Consider the following 23,138-nt stretch of genomic DNA (forward strand, 5'->3'; position numbering starts at 1 on the left):
CATGGTGTGGGGAACCAACGGACCCCTTTTGTCTCCTTTTCAAAGCAGGGGGCCTTCTGAGAGGGTCTGGGAAGCAAGGCCAAGACTCCTGGGTTCTCATAAACCTTTTAATAACAGTAAATTGAAGAAAACATTGTAACAGTAAGTCCCATGGTGAGGGTTCCTTTTCATTCAGGGATCTTGACAACAAAAATACCTAAGACTAAAATTCAGAATGCTAAATACATAAATTAATGACCATTTATTTCCAAAGGTGACTGCAGAAACCATCTTGGTACAATCAAAAGGTTTTAGAAAACAGGGAAAACACATTACAAAATGCCCCAAGAGGTGACCCAACTGGCAGGGGCAGAGCGACCAAGAACCGGCTTGGCAAAAATACTCACCCTGCTGCTTTTTAGGGGGGATTATAGAAGACTGGTCTTTTAGAGAGCCATAGAGTGGAGAAGTGACAGGGAGGGGTCTGCCCAGTGCATAGCAATTGGCCTTGGGAATAAGGAAGGATTGGGGTGGGGTGTAAGAGGAACAGAGGCATTTGCCAATTTCCTGGCAGAAATAATTACAGATCAGACTATCTTATTTTTTCCATCACAATAACACCAATAGAAATGAAGAATTTCTGAAATACAAAACAAAACTGACACCAAAAGAAAGTTTCCAAAACAAGAGCTTTGCTTAAAATGACTTTTGTTTTGTTTCATGCCACTAAGCAGCAAACCACTGTACATGAATGTCACAGACAAGAGCAACAACAAATGACTAGGTTTTCCTGAGCACAGACTCAATCTATATACAGAAAAAGAAGGCTCGCTCCCTGTCATGACTCTACCCACCACCCAGAGGGCAGGGCAGGGCAGGGAAGGGCAGGGTATGCAGCAGAAAGACCCCTTCTCAGTCTGGGGCCTTGTCAAGGAGCACACAAGGGCCTGTGGGGCCCCCCACTTATGCCTGCTCCAAGTTTACCAAAACCATCACTGCACCTGCATATTATCCTGCAGTGTCATGCATGGCCCTTCTTTTTTACATATATATTTTTTAATTTTTGATTTTAGAGAGAGGGGAAAGGGAGGGAGGAAGAGAGGGAGAGAAACTTCAATGTGAAAAAAAAAACATTGATTGGTTGCCTTTCATATGCCTCCCAACCAGGGACCGAACTCACAACCTAAGCATGTGCCCTGACCGGAAATCGAACTGGTGACCCTTAGGTTTGTGGGACAACACCCAACCAACAGAGCCACACCAGCTGAGGGCTCTACCCTTCTGTCTTCCTCCCATATCTCCCCTTCAGTCTTCCAAAGACAACAGATGACTCTGGGTCAACATCTAGAGAACCAGAGAAGCTTTTTTGGCCAAGGGAACAGGAGAAAGGGCCTTCCACCACCTAATGAGCCACCCAGCTTACTACCACAGCACCAACCAGCCCAACATCAGTGCCTGGAGACATGCTGACCTCTTGTTATCTGTGGGGAGCTGTGCCTGAATTTTCAAGCAGCATAAATAGCAAAGCTCTGGCGAAGGCTGCAGCAAAAGAGATGATTTGATAGCTAGACTTGTGGTACCAGATGGTAAAGGGTGCCTGCCACACAGCTTATCCCAACCACTCTGCAAGCAGCTTCTATGGATGCTGAGAAGTTCAAGGAGAAAGAGGGAGTACCGACTTGCAGAGACAGCCTATTCTTTTCTCACAAGCTCACAGAGGTATGCATCACCGGGAAGAAAATGGGCCATATCATCCTTGGTGTCCAAAACCAAATACTGAAACTACAAGCAGGCATGGCTGATGCCACAAGTTGGACAGCTGGACAGATCCTTGCCCAAGGCTACGCAGGGGCTTGAGGGACCACTCATTTCTCTTCTTAGGGCTGTTTTAAAAGAAGCTGGTCCACTTCTACAAACACTCTCTCAAACACACACTAAGCTCACACACACTGGCTAATGACACAGAAACTTAGCCAGGGCAGTTGGGGAACCTCCCTGGTACTGAAAGCAAAACACTGGGGAGCGACTGGGAAGCCCAGGCCCACTGGTAAGGGTGCCACCCTCCAAGGCAGTCTGTCTGGGTTCTGGCCAGGTTTGGCCCAAGGTGAGAGTGAGGCACAAGCCAATTCAGACGCACGCTGCTCCCTAACCTCAGACAGAGTCCCTGACTCCCTGTGGGCTCTCTGGATTAGGCTCGCTCTCTGTTCCTTCCACTTCCATATTTCTGAGCCATCCTGGCCCCCAGAAGCCCTGCATCTCCCCTTCCCTGATTCCCTTCCCTGACAGGTATATCTGTCTTTGGCCTGACCAGGGCAGGCACATGGCTTTCACTTTCTTCTTTCCTTCCAAGCAGCAGAAAATGCTAGCCAGAACGGGACACTGAGCTGTCGCCAGGGCAAAGGCAAGCTTTAGAGGCAAGCCAGTGCAGGGAGCCTGTGTCATGCCACACAGGGAGGAAAAGAGCTCCTGCAGTTACTCACGCCACCATAGCCAGCTGAGGCACAGCATCTTCCTACAAAGACTCCGTGTCCTGGTACGGGCAAGACAGGCACCCAAGGGCTCCACCCATGGCCTCCTTCCAACTTTTCCTTTCGTAAAGAGGCGAAGGGGAACTGAGGCCTTGCACATTTCCCTATGAGCCCATCCTACACGCAGAACTTTGATAGCAGGCAAGGCAAATCTGACCAATCAGAAGGTGCCTCTTCTGGAAGGCAACCCTAGGGTAAGAGACACTAAGAAAAACTTGTCCGAGCCCTCAAAGATAGCAGAAAATGAAGGTTACATGTCACAAGGAGCTCATGGGGTCTGAGTACCCAGTGGTCTCCTTCTTGTTCCCTACACTCTGGATATTGATTACCTCAGTGCCAGCAGGCCTCTGCAAAAGGGCAGTTTCATAGTTTCTGCCCTGGGCCTCACCTTGCTCAGGGAAACTCTCCTACATTCTGCTGCCTCCTGTAGGTCCATTTGCTCAAATCATAACCACTGAGTCAGTGAAGCTCAATCTATATCTAATTCAGTAACATCTGACATATTGGAACTGGCCCAGGGCAACTGAGTGGGAGAAGGGAGTAGATGCCACCAGAGGAAGTCACTGAACCATTTTTTCTGTTCTTAGTACAAGCTAACATGGGGTCAGCAAAAGCCCAGCCATTGTCTCCCTTCTGGATATCCATGCGTGACTTACCTAAAGTCTTTCAACAAAAGGTCTTCCATTTGGAGCACCTGACTCCGCACCCATGGGGACTTAATTCCTTGGTACCTTCCTTTCAGCCTAGACATAGGCTTAGGAGTAGGCAGGGTGTGGAGCACATGATGCCTCCCACGATAAACAATTCAGCATCGGGTCTAGCTACAGTGATGATATGTGGCCCTAGGGAAACAACACCAGCAGGATCTGTATCTTCCCAAACCCAGGATACTGACATATCCTGTAAAACAATAGAATGCACTGACAGGAGCCCCTCTGGAGACATGCCCTGATGCAAGGATTCTCCAAAACAAACATCCAAAAACAAATGAGCAAACAAATAAAAGCCAAAAAGCAAAATAAGCAAGCAAGCAAACAAACAAAATCCAACTCTAGCTCATCCTTCCCTGAAGCTACCTTTAAAAAGAGAGAAAGAAAGAAATTTAAAGGGCACTCAAGATTAAAGTGGCATCTATTACCAATATTAAACTGAAATGGAGCATATGAGTCAAATCTGTTTTCTGTTTTCTCAAGTTACCACTTCCGTTGATTAATCTCTATGCTCACTTCTGATTGGGATGTGGGTCAGTTCTCAGCTCTCACAGGCAGAGTGTACTCAGGGTCCTGCTTAGAATTAGTTGCGGACATTTTAACCTTATTCACACTTCAGATTTGCCATTGCAGCAGCTCTCTACCCCTTTCAACAGAATGAAGCCCTTGGGCTGGGTAGTGTCCCATTTCCCACTGCAGGCAGCCTCCTGGAGAGTGTGGCTGGTTGGCTGCTTGCTTTGAGTCATGGGACACCGATGGGAAGAATCTGGCCAGTTCTATTTTAGCCATGAGCTGGGAAATCCCATGGCTCCTGGCTTGCTGCTGGTATAGAAATACGGCCTCAGTCCCCTTACAATGGGGGCTTTGCTGGAGACAAAAGGGGACCCCAGCATAAACCTGTAAGTCCCTGGCAGTGGAGAAATGAAACACAACCAATCTCATCACTTCAATGCCAAAAGAACTACTGCTTGTTGTTTCCATTCTCCTCAACCAGCTGTTGTTAAAGCACCAACAAACAGAGTGAAGCTGCTGACTACTGTCTCCCCATGTAAGGCCACTGAGAGCAGGGAGGAAGAGCAAAGGGGAGGAGGAAAAATCTAGCCCGCAGCACTACACCCAGGTTCCAGGCAATGTCCTGGGAGGAAGAGCTGGGGAAGGAAGAGTGGTGGAAGAAAGGGATAGAGAGGGGAGAAAAGAAATACACCAAACATTGTACTGCCCTCTCCCATGATTTCATTAAGAACTGGGTGTTCTTCAAATCAAGTCAGGACTTGTTTCCTCAGGGAGAAAAGAAAAGCACCTTCAGTCTATTTTCTTGGCTGGAAGCCGGAGCAAATCTAGCAGATATTTACACAAGGGCCCAACCATGTATGAGAACAGGATGACCAGCTTCCCGTGGGTCATGGTCATGATAGTCTGGTGTCCCGAGGCCCAGATGCGATACCAGGGGCCGTAGAATGGGTCTGAGATGGCCGGACACAGCATGTTGTTCAAATTCACTTCGGTGACCTGCAGGGACAAGGGAGGTAGAGTGAGCGTTCACCGTCCTTAGGCTTTCTCTGGCTTCTGCCAGTTCAGCCATCTCTACCTAAAGGGAAACTAGACAAGTAGGGATTGGCAAATCCCCACCTGTTAATAATGGGATTTCTCTCCCCTAGGTTTCATGAGTGAGTCAAGGCTAGAGCCCTCTGGAGGTGATGGGGAAGGCTGTCCACTAGAAGAGCTGTTTCATTTTGCTCTGTCTTGCCTTTTGGGTTGAGCATAAGGCCTGCTGTTATTCCTAAGCATCCACTATGTGCCTAGTCCCTGAAGAGGCATTATGGGAGAAAAGAACAGTCAACGGCATGGTCCCTGCCTCCACGTAACTGGCAACCAATCAAGTTAGGGTGATCTGTCTACCACATCTGGCCTCAGACCAGATGGGGCTCACCAGATTTGCCCCACCAGGGGATCTACAGAGCGTACAGAATGGGGGCCAAGTCTTCAAGGAAGATTTCATGAAGTAAGTAGAACCTGAATGGACTCATAAAGGATGGATAGGGGTCACGGCGAAGAATGGAGTAAGCAGAGCCTTCCTTTTAGGAGGCGTGGCCTGAGCCAGCCTGGAAGTGGGACCGAGTATGATATGGATGGTGACATAAGGACAGTGACTCCTCTGGAATCAAGAAAGCCCAGTAGAGAGCAGTGTGAATAAGGGTGTGAAGGTCATACTACTTCATCCTTATTGTGCAGGAAGCATGCACACCTTTGGGAAGGAGCTCACACCACACCCTAAGGTAAACCAGAGCAGAACAATATGCCAGGGTGGGGAACAGAAGGTAACTGCTTCTACAAAGGCACCGCTGACATCGGTTACACACCCTAATCCTGCCAGGTCCCGTAAGGCTCCACATGGAAAATAATACGTTACTGCCGCTCGCACACAAAACCAGACATGCCACTCCTGCCCCAAGGACGGTCACTATACCTTCCTTCCAAAGCCCTTCAAGCCCATTCACATTAAAGACAAGTCCTCACCACCTGTTGGAGAGGGTGGGGGTTTTGTACCATGACACTGAGGAGTGGAGAGCTCTCCACCCTTGAGGATGAGGTGACTCACCCAGAGCAGTGGCAGAACCAGGACTTGAACTTGGGTGTCCTGACCCGCCCCCAGCCCCAGCCCAGAGCTTTTCCTATTCATTTTGTCACCAACAGACACCCACGCATTCAGCAATCCTGGGCTCTGGATAACTCAAATACTGAGTCCAGCCATCATCCAAGCTCCAGGCAGGTATGAACACCCCAGAATTCCTATGGGTCTCCCAACACCGCACTTCCACTGGCCACACAGCTTAGGGTCTAGGAGTAGGCCCAAAAGCCTACCCAGTCACAGAGTAAGGGTCAGGGTCATGCCTCCCCATGGGGTCCATAGCAAACCACTTTCCAGTTGCAGCCCACTGTTTTGGACCCAAGTGGTCATAGTGAAAGGCGGCATCCTTGCCTCCCAATGGATGAGAGAAACAGCCATTACGAAAGGATTCAGAAAGCTCTTTAGAGAAGCCATGGCTGCAAATCATAAATCAGCAACCCAGACACAACAATCTGATGTCCTGGCCTTTGGCATCTTGTATTTTCAAAACAAAACAATACACCAGTGCCAACCAGGATTATCAAGATTTATGAAGAAACTCCAAACAGAAGGGAGAGAAGGGGATAGAACCAAACTTACCAGGCCCAGGATCTGTAAGACGCTGAAGTGATAAAAGAACATGAGGCCAGTTGAGAGAAGGGCCCACTGGAAACAGCTGAGGGGCTCCGGGGTATAAGCACCTGAAGAAAAAAAAGAGATGGTGAGATAGCAGAGTTAGTGACCCATTTATACTTTGCCTCATGAAGTACAGGTGCTGAGGCCACAGCTGCTGCCTGCTGACTACCCTCTTTCAGTGCTCACTGACAGCTACCTAAGAGACAACCCCATTGATTATCTGGGTACTCCAATCAGCCCCCTTCCCAGCCTCTGTTCTGCCATATAATGCTGAGGCCATTACAAAGAGAGGGGTTTTATTTATTGTAAAAGTAATAAAATAAAACAAAATAAAATGTGACTAGAAATACACTTTAAGTGCAAAATACACAGATTTTGCATATGAAAAAGAATGTAAAATATGTTAACTTTATATTAATTGCATATTGAAATAACAATATTTTGAATATATTGTGTTAATAAGATACTCAAATTTAATTTAAAAGAGTAAAACATGCTCATTAAAGGGAATTTAAAAAATGTTAAAGAGTAGACCCCCTGGCTGGTGTGGCTCAGTGGATTGAGCATCAGCCTGCGAAGTGAAAGGTTGCCAGTTCGATTTCCAGTCAAGGCACATGCCTGAGTTGCAGGCCAGGTGCCCAGTTGGGGGCATGAGAGAGGCAACTGATCAATGTATCTCTCGCACATCAATATTTCTCTCCCTTTCTTTCTCCCTTCCTCACCCTCTCTCTAAAAATAAATAAAATCTTTAAAAAAGGAAGAAAATGTTAAAGAGTATGAATAAGAGGAGGAAAAGAAGAAAATCATCCCCAGAACTCTATTATCCAAAGGCAACTACCGCTAGCCCATCGGAGTGTCTCCTTGGTTCTTTTCTCTATGCCTCAGGAGTTTCTTTTCTTTCTTTTTTTAAAATTACTAATGGGTGTATACACACACACACACACACAGAGTATTCCCTCACTTATCGCAGGTATTACGTTCTAGACCCCCCACCCCTGCGAAGTAGGACCTTACATTTATTCTACTCTTAAACCTACATAACTTTAACATACGTATACAGTACCACAAAATCCCGTGATATAGCGAAAAAGCCATGATAAATAATTAAATATAATATTTTTAAAAATCCTATCATACAGTGAGGCCATGATAAGTGAACTGCGATATAAAGAGGGACTACTGTGTGTGTGTGTGTGTGTGTGTGTGTGTGTGTGTGTATTCTGTACTTCTACATTTATTTCAACCATTCCCTCATGTTTTAGAAGAGAAATGTCATTTATTGGGTATAGCATGGAGGTTGAGAATGTTAATTTTGAGGTCAAACAGATTTTGTTTTAAATCTGTATTTTACCACTTACTGGCTGTATGACCCTGAACAATTATTTAAACTCCCCAAATTTTAGTTGAGTTTTATGTAAAATGGGCATAATAGTCCTACCTACTTCTTAAAATTGTTATGAGAAGTAAAGGACATAATATATCAAGAGCTGTTAGAATGAGATCTGGTACAATATAAATGTACAATGCATGTTAGATGTTATAATTACCACACTATTATTATTCAAGTAACTAAAGAATGTGCCACATCCAATGGTTGTGCCATGTCCCAACTGCCAGACAACTCCCTCCCCTGGTACAGCATGAATAATATATTTTCCCTTTATCATCACTAAGAACCACCAACACAGTAGGCTCAAATATATTCCATAGCTTGTAGGGCAGGGGTATGGTTTATAAATGTTGTGACTGTCACTCTGAATGGAACCTTGGAAAGGAGTGGTTCAGAATGAAAGAAAACCGGAGCCCTCTACCCCAAGCAAGTAGGTGGCAAAATTATTATACATCCTGGAGTAGTATTTCCTCAAGTAAGTCTTTCAGTGATCCATCCATTTGTTCATCAGTTATTAGGCACCTATTATATTCTAAGCCCTGTGCAAAGTTTTGGGGATAAGAGGATAAAAAAGAAAGGCTCCCTGCAATCTCAGATTCACAGTCAAGCAGGGAGGAAGACAAGCCAGTCAACAATTATGAACCAGTATGATGGGTGTGGTGACCAAGGTCTGTGCCACATACAGGATGGGCAAATGTTGGTTCAGAGTTGTGAGTATACAAAACACAGAGTTTAGTTCTTGTATTGGTCTTTATTAGTTATTGTACTATTTTCTTAATGAACGACAGTAAACCTACTTTTGTCCACCCCTGTATTATGGAAGGACAAAACTCAGCTTTGTGGAGAAGGTGTGGAACCAAGAACTACTTCCTGGTTCAGTGGGCACAGAGTTGTTTAAGAGTTGGGGCCACAGAGGTGAGTGTTCTGGGGTGGGGAGCTGAAGGAAGACTTAAGAGGTTGGCAAAGCTGGTCTGCTCCGAGCTGAGCCATGCAGGACTTTAGGAGCCAGGCTGAGGGCTTTGGGATCCACTCTGTGCTTCAGGATCATAAGCCCAAATGCCTCAGGACTCAGGCAGATAATTGGGAGCAGAGGACTGACCAGGGACAAAGAGACATAAGGGATGCTGGAAACTGGCCAACTCGAAAGCCTTTCTAAGAGGGCAACCACCACTAAGCTCCATCCAATCACTGACCTGCAGGGACATGGGCCCAGAGTTGCCAGTTTTTTCACTTTTGTAACACAAGCCAGAAATAAACCTTTCATGTGGAGTTTCCTGATTTTCAGATGTTGGCAAATAATTCAAAATGTTTTAAGCAAGCTCAATGGACCAAACAAAGCATGTCTTCTTAGATGGATTTCTGCCCCTGGTAGCCAGCTTTGAGCTCTGTTGCAGAGCTATGGAAAACAGTAGAAGGTTTGAAGTTGGAAAGTGATGTGATCAGCTGTGTGCTTGAGAAAGACCCACCGTGGCTCACTAGTGTGGGGAGGTTGGCCTGGGGCAGAGGGCGTACATGCTGGGAGATTGATAAGGAGACTGCTGCAGGAAGCTGAAAAGGAAAGAGTATGAATGGCCTCCGAAGACAGTAGCAGTGGGGCTGGAGAAAAGTGGAGGAAAAATCACCAGGAAGTCATAGAAGATTGTTTATTAGAAGAAATCATGAGGAAGGATCTAGGAAGACTCCCAAGCTTCTGGTTTAGGCATCATTAGGTTGATTGTGCCATTTATCAAGATGGAGAAGACAGGAAAAGGCAGGCTGGAGAGAAGATAGGAAAACAATGAGGCCAATTTTAGACATGTTGAAATTGAGGTGTCTGTGGAATATCTTAGTGGAAATAGCTCTTTGGTGCCTGGATGCATTCTGGAAAATATGCTGAGATGGGTGACAGTGTGGGCACCGGATCCTGGAAGACATGGGTTTTCAAATCCTGGGTCTTGTCACTTATTAATTCCAAGGCCTTGAGCAAGCCTCAGTATCTCTTGAATTAGTTTCATTCATCTATAAAATGGGGTACCACTGCCCACTTCACAAGATTGTTGGATAGATAATACGAGATAATTTAAGTAATGATTGTAGAATCAAATCTGGGATTTAACAAATGCTGATTATTTTTATTATTACAGGCCTACCTTAGAAATACTGCAACTTTGGTTCCAGACTAATGCAATAAAGCAAGCCACACAATCATTTTTTTGTTTCCAGGTACATATAGAAGTTATGTTTATATTATACTCTAGTCTATTAAGTATGCAATAGCATGGTATTTTTTTAAAAATGTACATAATTTAAAGACATTTATTGCTAAAAAAATGCTAACCATCATCTGAGCCTTCAGTGAGTCATACTCTTTTTGCTGGTGGAGGGCCTTGCCTCAATGTTGATGAAAACACAGTATTTGTGAAGTTCAATAAAGCAAGGCATGCCTATATATGAATCACCAACTCAGTGAAGAGGGTGGAGCTGAATGTCCAGATATAGGTGACATCAGTGTATAACGGTAACCAAAATCACAGGAGTATATGTAGACTAAGAGAGGAAGAAGGCTGGAGGAAGAACACCAAGGAACACAATGGGGTGGGGCAGGGGGTGGGGGTGGAGGGGATGAGCAAGATGGAGTGACTGAAGCCAAGTTGGGTCTTCTGGTGGAGCAGCCCAGCCTTGCTCTCTAACAAGAGGCAGACTCACAGCACATCTGAGTTAGAAGGCCCTTTGAGGGTGTCAAACTCATCCGTCCATTTTATAGGTGGAGAAAGGGGCTGGGAGGTGGGCAGCACCACAGCCAAAGTCACAGTTGCAGAGCACTGGGCTCCTAGCCACCTCCCAGGGCCTCACTGCTCAATGCCCCTTGCCACTTGTGCAGAGCTCCATCACACCCAGCCACACCATTTCTTTCCTTGTCTAACCATCTATATCACAGCACCTTGGGGTTGAGGACCATGTGGAATTCATTTCTGAGTTCCTAGCATCTAGTACAGTACTTGGTTTGTGAAGACATTGAGCTATGTACTTCCTTATGCCTCGTGCACTTTCTTATTTGCTAAGTGAGTGGGAACTGGTCACCGTGTTGTCCCCCTGGCTACTGGAAGCTTATACAAAAGAGAAAAATTGGGGACCTGGAGGACTGCTGCTCATGCCCCTCCTCAAGCCCCAAGCCATTTTCCCCACGTGTCCCTGCCCTCCACTTTCTACTTGGCTGCGCCTGGGCAGTAATGCCAGGCCCCGTGGGCCAGCTGGTAGCTGCAGGAAAGGGACTGGCAGGGAAGGTGTCCTCATCCAGGAGGCAGCTCAGCCACAGACCTGGGAAAAGCTGGGACAAGGCCTCAACTGCTGGGAAGCCCCTCTCACTGTGCTCCTCCTCTCTGCCCTGCCCTGTGACATGAGGGGAAAGGAACACTCAGACACCGCCAGGGGTTGTGTTTCTCAAAGCTCTCACTGCTTCTTGCTCAAACCCCCACTTCAGTATCATTCCTTCTGTGTTGCATCATCCATCCCACTCCAGACTGTTAGTTTCCGGAGGGAGGGGCTGTTTCTGAATTGCCTCTTCACCTCCAGCACCTGGTACACAGAAAGCACTCAGAAAATTACCACTGCATGGGTGAATGAAGGGCATACACTTTCTGGCTCAACAATCCTACTTTTAGGACTACCACCGAATACCTAAAAAAACAAAAACAAAAACCAAGAAACCACTCTTATTTGTACAAAGATGTTTACATCTGCACTGCCTGTTATCTTGAGAAACTGGAAACAAACCAAATGAGGAGATAAGTAAACCCTGATGCCTCAGTACTGTGTAACAGTCCACTGTCATTCAAATGACAACCTGACAAACTAAGTACCTGGCTAGCCATTGAAAGTGTAAAAGACAGAACACTGAACAGTATATCCATGATGGAAAATACAGCTTAGTAGTTTAAAACAAAGGCCTTAGGGTCAGACAACTTTGAGTTTGAATCTTGTCTCTGACACTGCCTACAGGGGTGAACTTGGCCAAATTGTGCTGCCCCTCTAAGCCAGTTTTTCCTATGTAGACTGGAGGTAACATCTCCCTTTCGAGGCTGCCGAGTAGAAAATACAAAAAAGTAAATACAGCAGCTAGCCTGGCATACAGACGGCAGCTTCTATTTTTACCATGCCCACCACAGGCATCCAAAATCCCATAAAAGACTAGAAGAGAGGGAATCTTATAAAAGGTGATCTCTATGAAGAGAGACCTTGACTGTGGTCTCCACTGCCTTTTTACTGTAGTTGATTCTTTTCATTGCAAAGATGATCAAATATTCAATTTCTCTGAAAAACAAAGAAAAAAAGAAAACACCCTGAGAACAGATGACCCACTCTACATAGATATATGCAAATTATATGCAAACATACATCATTCTTTTTTTCTGTATACTATACCTGGATGTAGCCCTGGAATAACCCCAGTGAAAAATCAGTTTTCTTCTAAAGGAAAACAGCAACTTAAGTACTTTCAGAAAAATTAAACACATAAAACTTTTCTACTTTAAGAAAAGAAATGTGACATTTTCTGCTAGCATCTTCTATCCCAGGAGGAGGATAGAAGCATTTCAATGCTAAAGGTAGGGGGAAACCCAGATAATAGCTTTGGCTGAAACCGATTTCTGCCAGAAAGAAGCTTTATGAGCGCTGGGAAAGAATTCAATTGTACCACCAGCAGTGAAGATCTATTCTCAGAGAGGCTCCCGAGGGCCCTTTCTCTCATTCTATAATCCCACCCAGAAAGGACTTACACCAAGGAGATGAGTCTGGGCATGGTGGCATTCCCTTCTCCAATCTTCTTCCTGCTACCTTCAACTCATTCACTTCTACATGTAACACATTGGTTCAACATCAACTGAGTGCACGCTGGGCACCAGATTCTATGCTACAGGCAGTGAGAATAAGGAGGCAAAAATAGCCCCTGCCAATGAAAATGACCCTGCAGCTTACAGGTGAACAATGAGATAGTGCAATAAGGTAAGTACAGTAAGTAATGGAGGCACTGAGGAAGGGTAGCTGGAGAAGATAACGGTAGAAGTGAGTTTTGAAAAGCAAGAAGGATTTGGAGTAAGAGCTTGAAGGAAGGAAAGGACATTCTGGGCAGTAGGTACAGCCTGAGAAAAGGTGTGGAAGATTGAAACAGCATGCTGTTTACATGTAATCACAAGCAGGTCTGTCTTCCTGAAGCATAAAGTGGGAGGGGACTTGTGTCAGGAGATGAAGCTGGAGAGATAGGAGAGCAAGGTCAGGTCATGAAGAGCCTTGTTTGCCATGTTGGGCAACTTGGCCTTTATCCTATACACAAAGAAACCATTAAGTGGTTTTTAAACAGGGGAGTGCAAGGTCAGTTTATGTTTCAGCTAGCTAGGCTGCTGTGGCAACAGTGTGGATGTTGGACTGGAAAGTAACGGTGACTCCTAGGTATATGACTTCAGTAACTGAGAGGAGTTGATTGAGGGGAGAGATGAGTTCAGGTTGGAGCATGCTCACAATGAATGTCGCTAGGATATCCAAGCAGACATCTCCGATAGGCTGTGGGTGTCCATGTCTAGAGCCCAGGAGAGGGAGGTGGTGTGGAAACAGAGCTTGGAGTATGGATAAGGTCAATGAGGAATGGTCCATAGAATGAAACTAAAGGGCCAAGGACAGAGCCTGGGAAACAGCATTAGTTGCCAGAAGAAAGAGGATCTGTGAGAAGACAGGATGAAGACAAGATTAAAGGTTGCCACCAGCCACAGGTGGCAATTTACATTTAGTTATTTCTTTAATTTCTTTTCTTATTGTTGTTCTATTACCATTGTCCCAATTTTCCCCCCATTGCACTCATTTAAATAAATTAGAAATTTCATTCCTGTCACACTACATTTCAAGTGCTTGATAACTACATGTGGCTAGCGGCTACCATACTGGACAGTGCAGAGACAGAACATTCCCACCATCACACAAAACCTGGGACCATGTTTCTCTACAGAGGCACAGTAAAGGAAAGACAAATAACTTCCACAGGGTTTGATAACATGCTGGTCACAGATAATCTTTGCTATCACAATTTCAGGAAAGTAGCAATGCGTGAACAAGCTTGGTAAAGGATGAAGCAGTTTTCTAGGAGAACAAGGTAAAGAAGGGAATTCCAGGAAAAGGGAAGAGGACATGCAGTCACAGAGAAATCTTTAGCCAAATTCCCAATATTTCAATGACTTCTTTGAATGTCTCCTTCATCCTGTTGCATCTACCACACCTATCTCTCCCTGTGAGGAGCCTGCTTCATCTCTAGCCCTCTAAAGACACTGGTGTCGGTCCTGTGGCCCATGTACGTACAGTAGGCAACTTCTTTCTTTGAATTGCTGTTTCCTGACCACTGGTGCTCCTTTCTCCCTAAAACCTCACAACCGTCATACCGTAACACCCACCACCCTTCCCACTCACACTTGTCTAAAAATGTATGGGTCGTGGCCCTCAATATTCCTTAAGGATATTAGAACTGGCTTGGTCCACTCTCTCCAAAAGTACTCTTGTCTCATTTCTTGATAATTTCAACATATCCCTAGTTGAATATTCCAGTATCCTGACCTCTCAGTTTCTTGGCCTCTTCTCCTCTAACTGTACTGCCCTCTATCACACCTTAGCCACTCATTGTCATAGTCATGCCAGAGACCTTTCAATTATGAATTTCGGTAGCCCTTCCATAAGTCAACCATTCCATCTTTACAGGGTACTCCCTCTAACCTTGACCCCAACACTTCTTTGACCTCACCATATCTGCAATTGATCATCCTTTTGCTATCCCTCATGGCTCCCTCCTTCCTCCTTAAATTTCATGGCCCATGATTCTAATTATCTCTGGCATACATCTTTGATTCCACTGCTCCTCTCTCATTATTGTACGCATGGAAAAAAAATCCAGATCTGGTTAAGTTCCAATCTTCTTTACCTTCCTGCTTGCACCTACAAAGTTGAATTTAGCTGGAGAAAAATAACAATACTGTACTGACTGTTCTCACTTCAAATTTGTGATCACAAACCTCAAGTGCATCCTTCATGTTGCCAGGCAATCATACTATACTCTCTTATGCCACAATTTAATATTTTCTCCTCTATTCTCAGATGTTCAATATTTTTATCCTATCCTCAATAGCAGATGATGACTTTGCTTCCTACTTCACTGGGAAAAAAGAAATCAGACAAAAATGTTCCATAAGCTCTGAGGATTGCATCTAACCTCCTATCTGCATCTGGGCCCAATGTGCTCTGCCTCCACCCCATTACCACGGGCGAACTAAACAGGCAACGAGAGTGGAAAAAGAACTATAGGTATGGGGAGCATATTGGGGGGAGGTCAGCAGGGAGGGAGAAGGGGGAGAGGGAGGTAGATGGTATAGGAATTAAGAAGCATAGTAAGAGGGAATGGAATAGACAGAGAGAGGTTGAGAAGAACTATATGCACAAACAATGGACATGGACTAATAGGGGGGGACAACTGGAGGGAGGAGGGCCACCGGGTGGAGGGGAGCAGAGGGAAGGGAAATTGGGACAAATGTAATACTATAATCAATAAAATATATTTAAAAAAAAGATGCAATCAGAGGCTTGATAAACACTTGTACATTCCCTCTTGAAATGCTGCCCTAAGAACCCCCCTACCACAAGCTGCCATGTGGATATAGAAGCCCAGCCATCGTAGTCATTCTAGCTGAGTTCAGGCAAAACCAGTAGAAAAATGTCTTAGTCAGCGTGGGCTGCCATAAAAAAGTACCATGTACTAGGTGGCTTAAACAACAGAAAGTTATTTCCTCACTAGATCAACGCACTAGCAGATTCAGGGTCTGCTGAGAGCCTACTCCCTAGTTCACAGATGGCCATCTTTTTGCTGTGTCCCCACATGGCAGAAGGGGCTAGGAATCTCTTTAGCCTCTTCTTATAAAGGGCGTTAATCCCATTCATGAAAGCTCATGCTCATGACCGCATTCAACCCTAATTACCTCCCAATGGCCCCCATCTCCTAATACTATCACACTGGAGTTAAGACTTTAACATACATAATTTAAGGAACACAAATAATCAGTCCACAACAAAGAACAATCCAGTCAACTCACAGTTGTGAGAAAAGTAAGTCATCGATTTAAACCACTAAGTTTTGGGAATGTTTGTTACATAACAATAGGTAACTGAAAGAGCACTTCCCTTTACCCCCTCCAAAAACAATAAACAAGCACAAAACCCTTTATCCTAGTCTTCCTTTTCTCAATAAATGTCCATCTGTCTAAGAATCAAAAATTTTAGAGCTATCTTTGACCCATCCCTTTCTCTCATATCTCACATCTGTCCCATCAGCAAATCCTGCTGGCTGTACCTTCAGTATGTATCCAGAATCCAATGACTTTTCTTCATCTTTATTGTTAGCATCCTAGCCTAATCCTCTATCATCTCCTTTCTGGATTATTACAAATATCATCTATAGGTTTTCCTGCTTCTGTCCTTGTCCCCTACAGTCTAATTTCAGCACAGAAAGTGGGTGATCCCTTGAAACTTTAATTTGGATCATGTCAGTCACCTGCTCAAAACTTTCCAATGGCCACTCATATCCCTAAGAACAAAATACTTACTCTTTACAATGATCTATGAGGCCCAAAAATGATCTGCCCCTTCACCTACATCGCCACTCTAACCTCATCTCCTACTATTTTACCCTTCCTTAACATGGCTCTAGACACACTAACCTACTTGCTGTTGCTATAGTATTCTAGAAACAGTCCTGTCTCAAGGCCTTTATACTTGTTATTTCCTGATTGACACATCCTTCTTCCAGATATTCACTGGCTCACTCCCTTGCCTGCCTTTCCTCAAAAGCCACGTTTTTGGTGAGCCCTTCCCTTTAAATTAAATCACCTCATTTAAAATGTCAGCCCTCTCCACCCATTCAACAGCACCATGACCCTTATTCTGCTTTTGTTCTTCCTCTATGGCACTTAACATCATCTGACTTACTATATATTTTACTTATTTACTGTCTCCTACCACAGGAATATAATTTCCATGAAAGCAAGGATATGTATCTGTTTTGCTCACTACTTTCTTTATCCCCAGTGCCTGACACAAAGTAGAAATTCAATAAATATTTGCTGAAAGAATAAAGCAAGCAGCTTGATATGTTCAAGAATTTTATACAGTTCAGTATCATTGCACTATCGTGGGAAAGAGGAATAAAACAGGAGATGAGAGGTAGTTCATGAAGAATTGTATTTGCTACACTAAATATCTTGGAGTTTACAAATCACCTTGAGATCTTGTTAAAAGATAGGTTCTGATGGAGTAGGTCTGGGGTGGGCCCTGATAGTCTGCCACAGGTACTGGTGGTCCTCAGATCATACTTTGAATATCAAGGGATAGAGCTCACTATCTGGTTGCTGATTAAAATAGGGCGAGACTAGAGGCAGGGAGACCAGTGTTGAGGCTTTTGCAATAGGCCAAGTCAGGGATGATCTGATCTGAACATAAATAGGAGCTGTGGAAATGAATTTGAGAAAGGATCAAGAGGTCAAATGGACAGGATGTGGTCACTGATTGGATGTGGTGGTGGGGAGGAAGGAGAATACTGAAGGGCCGGTGATTATCTTTAGATTTCTGGCCTAGGTAATGAATGAATGCATGGTGGTACCACTCAAAGGGATGGGGAATATTGAAGAAGGTGCAGATTTGAGGACAGGGAAGAGAATGACAAGTTTTTAATTCCTGACAACAATGCCATCCCATCTTTGGTGCCTTCTAAATGACACACCTCTTTTCCTAGCTTTTGCAAGCAATTAGTTGCCCAGAAGATATATTTCTAGGTGGCACAATCTCAAGATGATCATGGATATGTGATTTATCATTTTCTAAGCCTCTGAGTGTAAGCCTAAATCAGATTACCCTTCATCCAGGGATTTGACTGAATGAATTGTTTAAGGTTCAAGGCTTTTCTGAGTTGGTGTCCATGTGGAATGTCCAGCTTGTTGAACTCCTATCCTGAGAGCTGGAAAGCCCACTCAGGTCAGGCTTCACCCTCAAAGTGTCTAGTGCGGGCTGACAGAGGCACACAGCTTGTGACTAAGGTGACTTAATGACCCAACTTCATCAGTGAGGATCAGAGAGCCAGCCCTGTTCCAGCACACATAAAGTAAGGACTCTGAGCTGGCAAAGAATTCATCAGGTAAACCTGGCCTAGAAGAATAACCACCGGAGTCCAGAGATCCAGGTTCTAGCTTCTACTCGTACCAAGTTGCTGTGTGACAATGTGTGTAGATCAAAAACCCTCTAAGCGTCAGTGTACCTCTCACAGGAAGAGCTCCAGATTCTTCCTACCTACCTTTCAGGAGCACTATAGGAATTAAAAAACTAAAGGAGCATGGAGATACTTTAGAGAAAAGTGCTATTCAAACATAACACACCATTATGCCTCACAGCATTCTGCAGTTGGTGTTAGCTGCATCTCTGGCAAGCTTTCAGCAAGGAGGGACCAACTCTTGGACCATTTGAGACAATGAGACTTAATCTTCATTCTATATCAGAATTCCCTAGAGGACCTATTAAAAGTTTACTGAGCCCCACCCCAAAATTTCTGATTCAGTAGGTCCGCGGTGGGACCTATAATCAGGAATCTGAGAATCTGTGTTTCTAACAGGTTCCCTGGTAGGGCTGCTGCTGCTGCCGGTGCAAGGGCTGCACTTTAAGAACCCCTGTGCTAGAGAATGTGTGGAAAATGCAGATTCCTGGGTCCTTCCCCAGAGAATTGAATCCAGGAGATGAGAGTGGGCTCTGGAATTTTCACTTCAGTAACAAGAACCTGCTAGGTTCTCCGACCCCGCAGGAAAAACACTGACTTAGGGGAAAATCCTGGAGTTAGAAGAGGTACCAAGAGGCCTAGGAACACCTATGAGTAAAGGAGCCACAATCTGGTCAGATGTAAGGAGGAGTGTCTCCTGGAACCTGATAAAATTAAGGTGGCAAATACTTAATCCTCTTCTCCTACTTAGTGCTCCTGAACCCCAGTTACTTCCTCCTCAGCAGGGAGGTCTTCAGAAAGTCACTTACCTACCATGTAACACAGAGCTCAGGTCTTGGTCAATTTTTCAAATTTCCCAGCTCTCCTCTCATCCACTACCCCCTCAAAAGCCTTCATAATCCACTTGAGGCCCTTAGCTTTTCCCCTGCCCCTCACCTGACCAGAAAAGTGAAAGTGGAAAACCAACCCTGGCCAGGTAGCTCAGTTGGTTAGAGCGTCATCTCCATACGCCAAGGCTGTGGGTTTAATCCCTGGTCAGAGTACACACCAAAAACAACGAATGAATGCATAAAGAAGTGGAACAACAAAATCAGTCTCTCTCTCTCTCTCTCAAATTAAAAAAGTGCCAAGCCAGTGAAACAGGAAAACTTTCCCAGCATCCTGACACTAGCTAGGCAAGAAAGGCACTGGGCTAACTGGGAAGGCAGGGGTGAGGGGGGTGTGAGGAATAGGCAGCACAACATGGAACTCAGGTTAATATGATCTTGGAGCTAATTTTCAAGCCATCACTGGCCAAAGTGCTTTGGCTTTAACAGTTTTAGAAGCTAGCACAGGGACTGTATCCCAACCCTCATCCTCCAGGAGACAAGCTTAAAGCCCACTCAAGACACAAAAGGGATCAACCAACATTGGGGTTCTTACACCCCAGTTTCCAGAAATGTTCCTAAAGACCATGCGATTTGCCTGCACTTCAAAACAACCTTCTTACCCAGTGTCAAGCCTTAAGAGCCACTGCTCCCCAATTCTGAAACAGGTGCTCCCTCTAGTGAGCCTGAAAGGGCTTTCCAGGCATCCTGGAGGCAGGGCTTCTTAACCTTTCTCCCACCAGACTGGGACCTCCTCAGGCAGTGTGGGGACACGGACAAATCCCTTCTGAGAACAATGTTTTAAATGCATAAAATAAAAGGGTAAGGGTTTTAAAATAAGCCAATGATATTAAAGGTTATCAAAGTATGTAAACAGATTTGAAATATAGTCCTCCTGTGTTTATTAATGTGTTTAATAATAAGATCTAGCCGCAGGTCTAATTACTACCATAATTTAAAAGCAGTGGTGAGCTAAACAGTATTCTGATCTGTCCGCAACCAGTGTAATGTGATAGGAAGCCATCTGTGATTGCTACTAACAACAAAGGCGCAGGTGTGCTCGTTGCCTACATTCATGGGCTACAGTTCTGCTAGAGGTTAGTGAAAAGAAAGATGTGATTTTTTTCCCCTCCCATCTAAGTTAATGGACCCTCAATTCCTATTTGTGGACTCAAGGTTAAGAAGCCCTGCCTAAATAAAGACCCACAAGCAACCAACGACAACAACAAAACCCCACAGGGATGAAGAACTCCACAGGGAGTTCCCAGGGTCCAGGGTAGGATTGTGTTGCAGCTCTACAGCATGGCTGACTTCCCCCCAAACCCTGTGGCACCATCAACAAATCCTTCTATACCTTCCATGTCTGCACAGCATGGTCCTTTAACCTCCTCACCCTAAGGAGACCCGGCTCTCCCCTGAGGACACTGTTTCTCCCTCCAGCTGCTCTAAGCAGACGCTGTTCTTTCCCATCCTCCTATTTTCATGGAAAGCTTTTTTTGGGGGGGAAGGGGAATTGAAGATCCCTCTAGCCCCTCATTATTGCTTTTAGGTGTTTGCTCATCTCAATTATGCTGTCAAGCTTCAGCTTCTCTTCCTCATCACTGCCACCCATTGTCCTCCAGGTCACTTATCAGATTCACCCCAGATCAGTCTACATTGGACTTTTCCTGCCAGCATTCCAAGGGAGTTCATCATCTATGCATGCATCATTTCCAACACCCTCACCTCGTGGCCTCTTGAACATCCTCATCTCTACAGATCAGCAACCTCTACTCCACCTCCCCACCACCTACAACCAGTTTCACTCAGTCAGCACTCACAATCACCCTGCCTCAGTTATGATCATCTGACTGTGGGGAGGCACAGCCTCCCAGAGTTTCAGCTTTCATATCTTCATTCCTACCATGCACATGACCAGAGACGTCTTTGTGACCTCTGACCCCTTGAAGCCCCTTACCACCCCCCATGGATTTCCTCCTTCGTCTGCTGCTCTCTCCTAGCCTCACTTCCATTCACACCACCTTGGACCCCCATGACCAATCTCTCAAACCCTCACACTAGCCCCCTCAGCTCCCTCGTGGACAGAGGGCACTCTTCATCCCTCCTGCCCCACATTTCTACCTCCCCCTGTGCTAGTTTATCCCCAAGGGGTGGCCTGCTAAAGATGAGAACATAAGAAATTGCTCAGACCGCATTTTATTACACTAATAGGCAGACTCACGGTACATTAGCAAGCAACACCACACTAACAATAGTAAATTTATATTATAAGTGTGAACTAAAGGATAGACACCATTTTAAGCAGTCTACCCAGTATCAATGAATACATTTAATGCTCATTACAATCCTTTGAGGAAGTACTATTCTTATTTTACAGATGAGGAAATTAAAGCACAGAGAAGTTAAGAAACTTGTCAAAGGTCACACAGCTAGTGAGTGACAAAACTAGGACTTGAAACCACAGTAGTCTAGCTTCATCATACACATCTCAGAAAAATCTGTCTCTGAGCGACTGAGCCTGTTCACCTTCCTCTCTATTCTAACTTCTCAGTTCCTTTGACTGGGTGGGAAATAAGTTCAGGACTGCTCTACAGATCTGGCCACCTTAGATTCTCAGGGTACATTCAGAGCAGGGAGTTCGTTTAGGTGTCCATACTAAAGCTGCAAACTCTAGCCCAGTCTGCCAGAGGAGCACATCTGCATTGGAGATACTGGGTGCCTGTCCAGCTAGGAATAAAGTGGCATTCCATTTCCAATTCTGCAACTGTTCCTGGGTGATCTGCCCTTGGGCAGACACCTTAAAAGAGGCAAGTGAGTGGCAGGGTTACCAAACTCTGTCCCAAACCCTGAATGTCCCTCATTTTCTGGATCTCCCACACCATTGACCTTATTTACAAAGTCCCAAGCTCAAATGGATCCTAAGCCAGATGTTTTGCTCCTTCACTCAGGCTGCTGAGCCCTCCTGGAGAAAATGGGGTGACTATACAGACCAGTGCCAGAAAGATGCACAGAAATTTGTTTCAGGTGGACTCCCTCAGTGCTAGCCCCCAAAGTTCTAGGACTGCACTATCCAATATACTGTTGACAAGGGTGTTAGGAACACCGACCTTCAGGAAGTAGAAGATCTGACTCTAAGTTTAGCCTCCCAGACATCCCTTAGTATCTGCAGGGGATTGGTTCCAGGACCAGTGCAGGTACCAAAACTCATGGATATGCAAGTCCTTTATATAAAATGGCATAGAACAATGCCATGTACCAAGAATACTTTGTCCAATCTGTGATTGTTTGATTCCATGAACATGACACCCATGCAATTAGAGGGCCAACTGTATTATTTACTGAAAAATGTCCAGAAAAGTCCAAAAAAGTTCAAACCTGTGTTGTACTGTAGTAGCCACTAAAGATTGGTGGCTATTTCCATTTCAATTCAGATTAATTAAACTTACGGTAAATCAAATTAGAAATACCTCAGTCCTAGTTCCTTAGTTGCACTAAGCCACATTTCATCTGTTCAGGAGCCACATGTAGCTAGTGGCTACCATATTGAATAGAGAAGATAGAAGAGTATCTCCATCATCACAGAGAATTCTATTGGACTGTACCAAAAACAGTATAGAATTATTTCTTCCTCCATTTCCCACAGCATTTGCTCTTGTTGTCATTACCTTTCTCAATCTCCCATAAACTGCTTTCATTCTCAGCAGTTGTCATTTCCCTGTAATTTATCCACTCCCTTTTCTCCCCAATACCTTCAATCTTCCCTCTCACTACTGGCCATCATCTTAGCACCTTAACACGCCCAGCCTTGGGATGAGAGGAGAGAGGAGTATTGGAAAGGGAGTGAGGGCAATAGGAAGATTGGCTCTACAACACCCTTAATTCCTCCTTCCATGACGCCCTTAACTTCCTCTTCCTTCCCACCCCCAGTTCTCCAACAGCCTTACCCTCCTGGAACTCTGAAACAATGGGGCACTCTTGAACACTACTACGTTGGTGAACATTTCTATTGCCTTGGCTTCCAGGACAACCAACCACTCCTGTTCCTCTGACTAGTCCTACAATTTCCTTACGCTCTTCTTCCTTTATTATTTATAGGTTGATACTCCTTAACCTTTTTCTAAATTCTATTTCTTCCCCACCTACAGAGTTTGCCTGGGCCA

General features: G+C 44.9%; 1 protein-coding gene across 11 annotated transcripts in view; it reads right to left on the reverse strand.

Annotated features, from left to right (window-relative positions):
• Nucleotides 1-23,138, reverse strand: part of TMEM164 (transmembrane protein 164) — a 272,899-nt gene that overhangs the window by 43,210 nt on the left and 206,551 nt on the right. For 8 of the 11 annotated variants that reach the window (XM_090265435.1, XM_090265427.1, XM_090265429.1 and 5 more), the window contains 2 exons: nucleotides 6,426-6,526; nucleotides 4,428-4,726 (listed from right to left, as the gene is read on the reverse strand). In XM_090265435.1, coding sequence (XP_090121561.1) covers nucleotides 4,520-4,726; nucleotides 6,426-6,526 — 308 coding nt within the window. In that variant the 3' untranslated portion in view covers nucleotides 4,428-4,519. Of the gene's footprint in view, nucleotides 1-4,427; nucleotides 4,727-6,425; nucleotides 6,527-23,138 lie in introns of those variants that run through there. The other 3 variants (XM_090265431.1, XM_090265430.1, XM_090265428.1) reach the window with 2 other exon arrangements.

The sequence above is a fragment of the Furipterus horrens genome, unplaced genomic scaffold (genome assembly GCF_987537825.1).
Source record: "Furipterus horrens unplaced genomic scaffold, mFurHor1.1.pri manual_scaffold_17, whole genome shotgun sequence".
NCBI lineage: Eukaryota > Metazoa > Chordata > Mammalia > Chiroptera > Furipteridae > Furipterus > Furipterus horrens.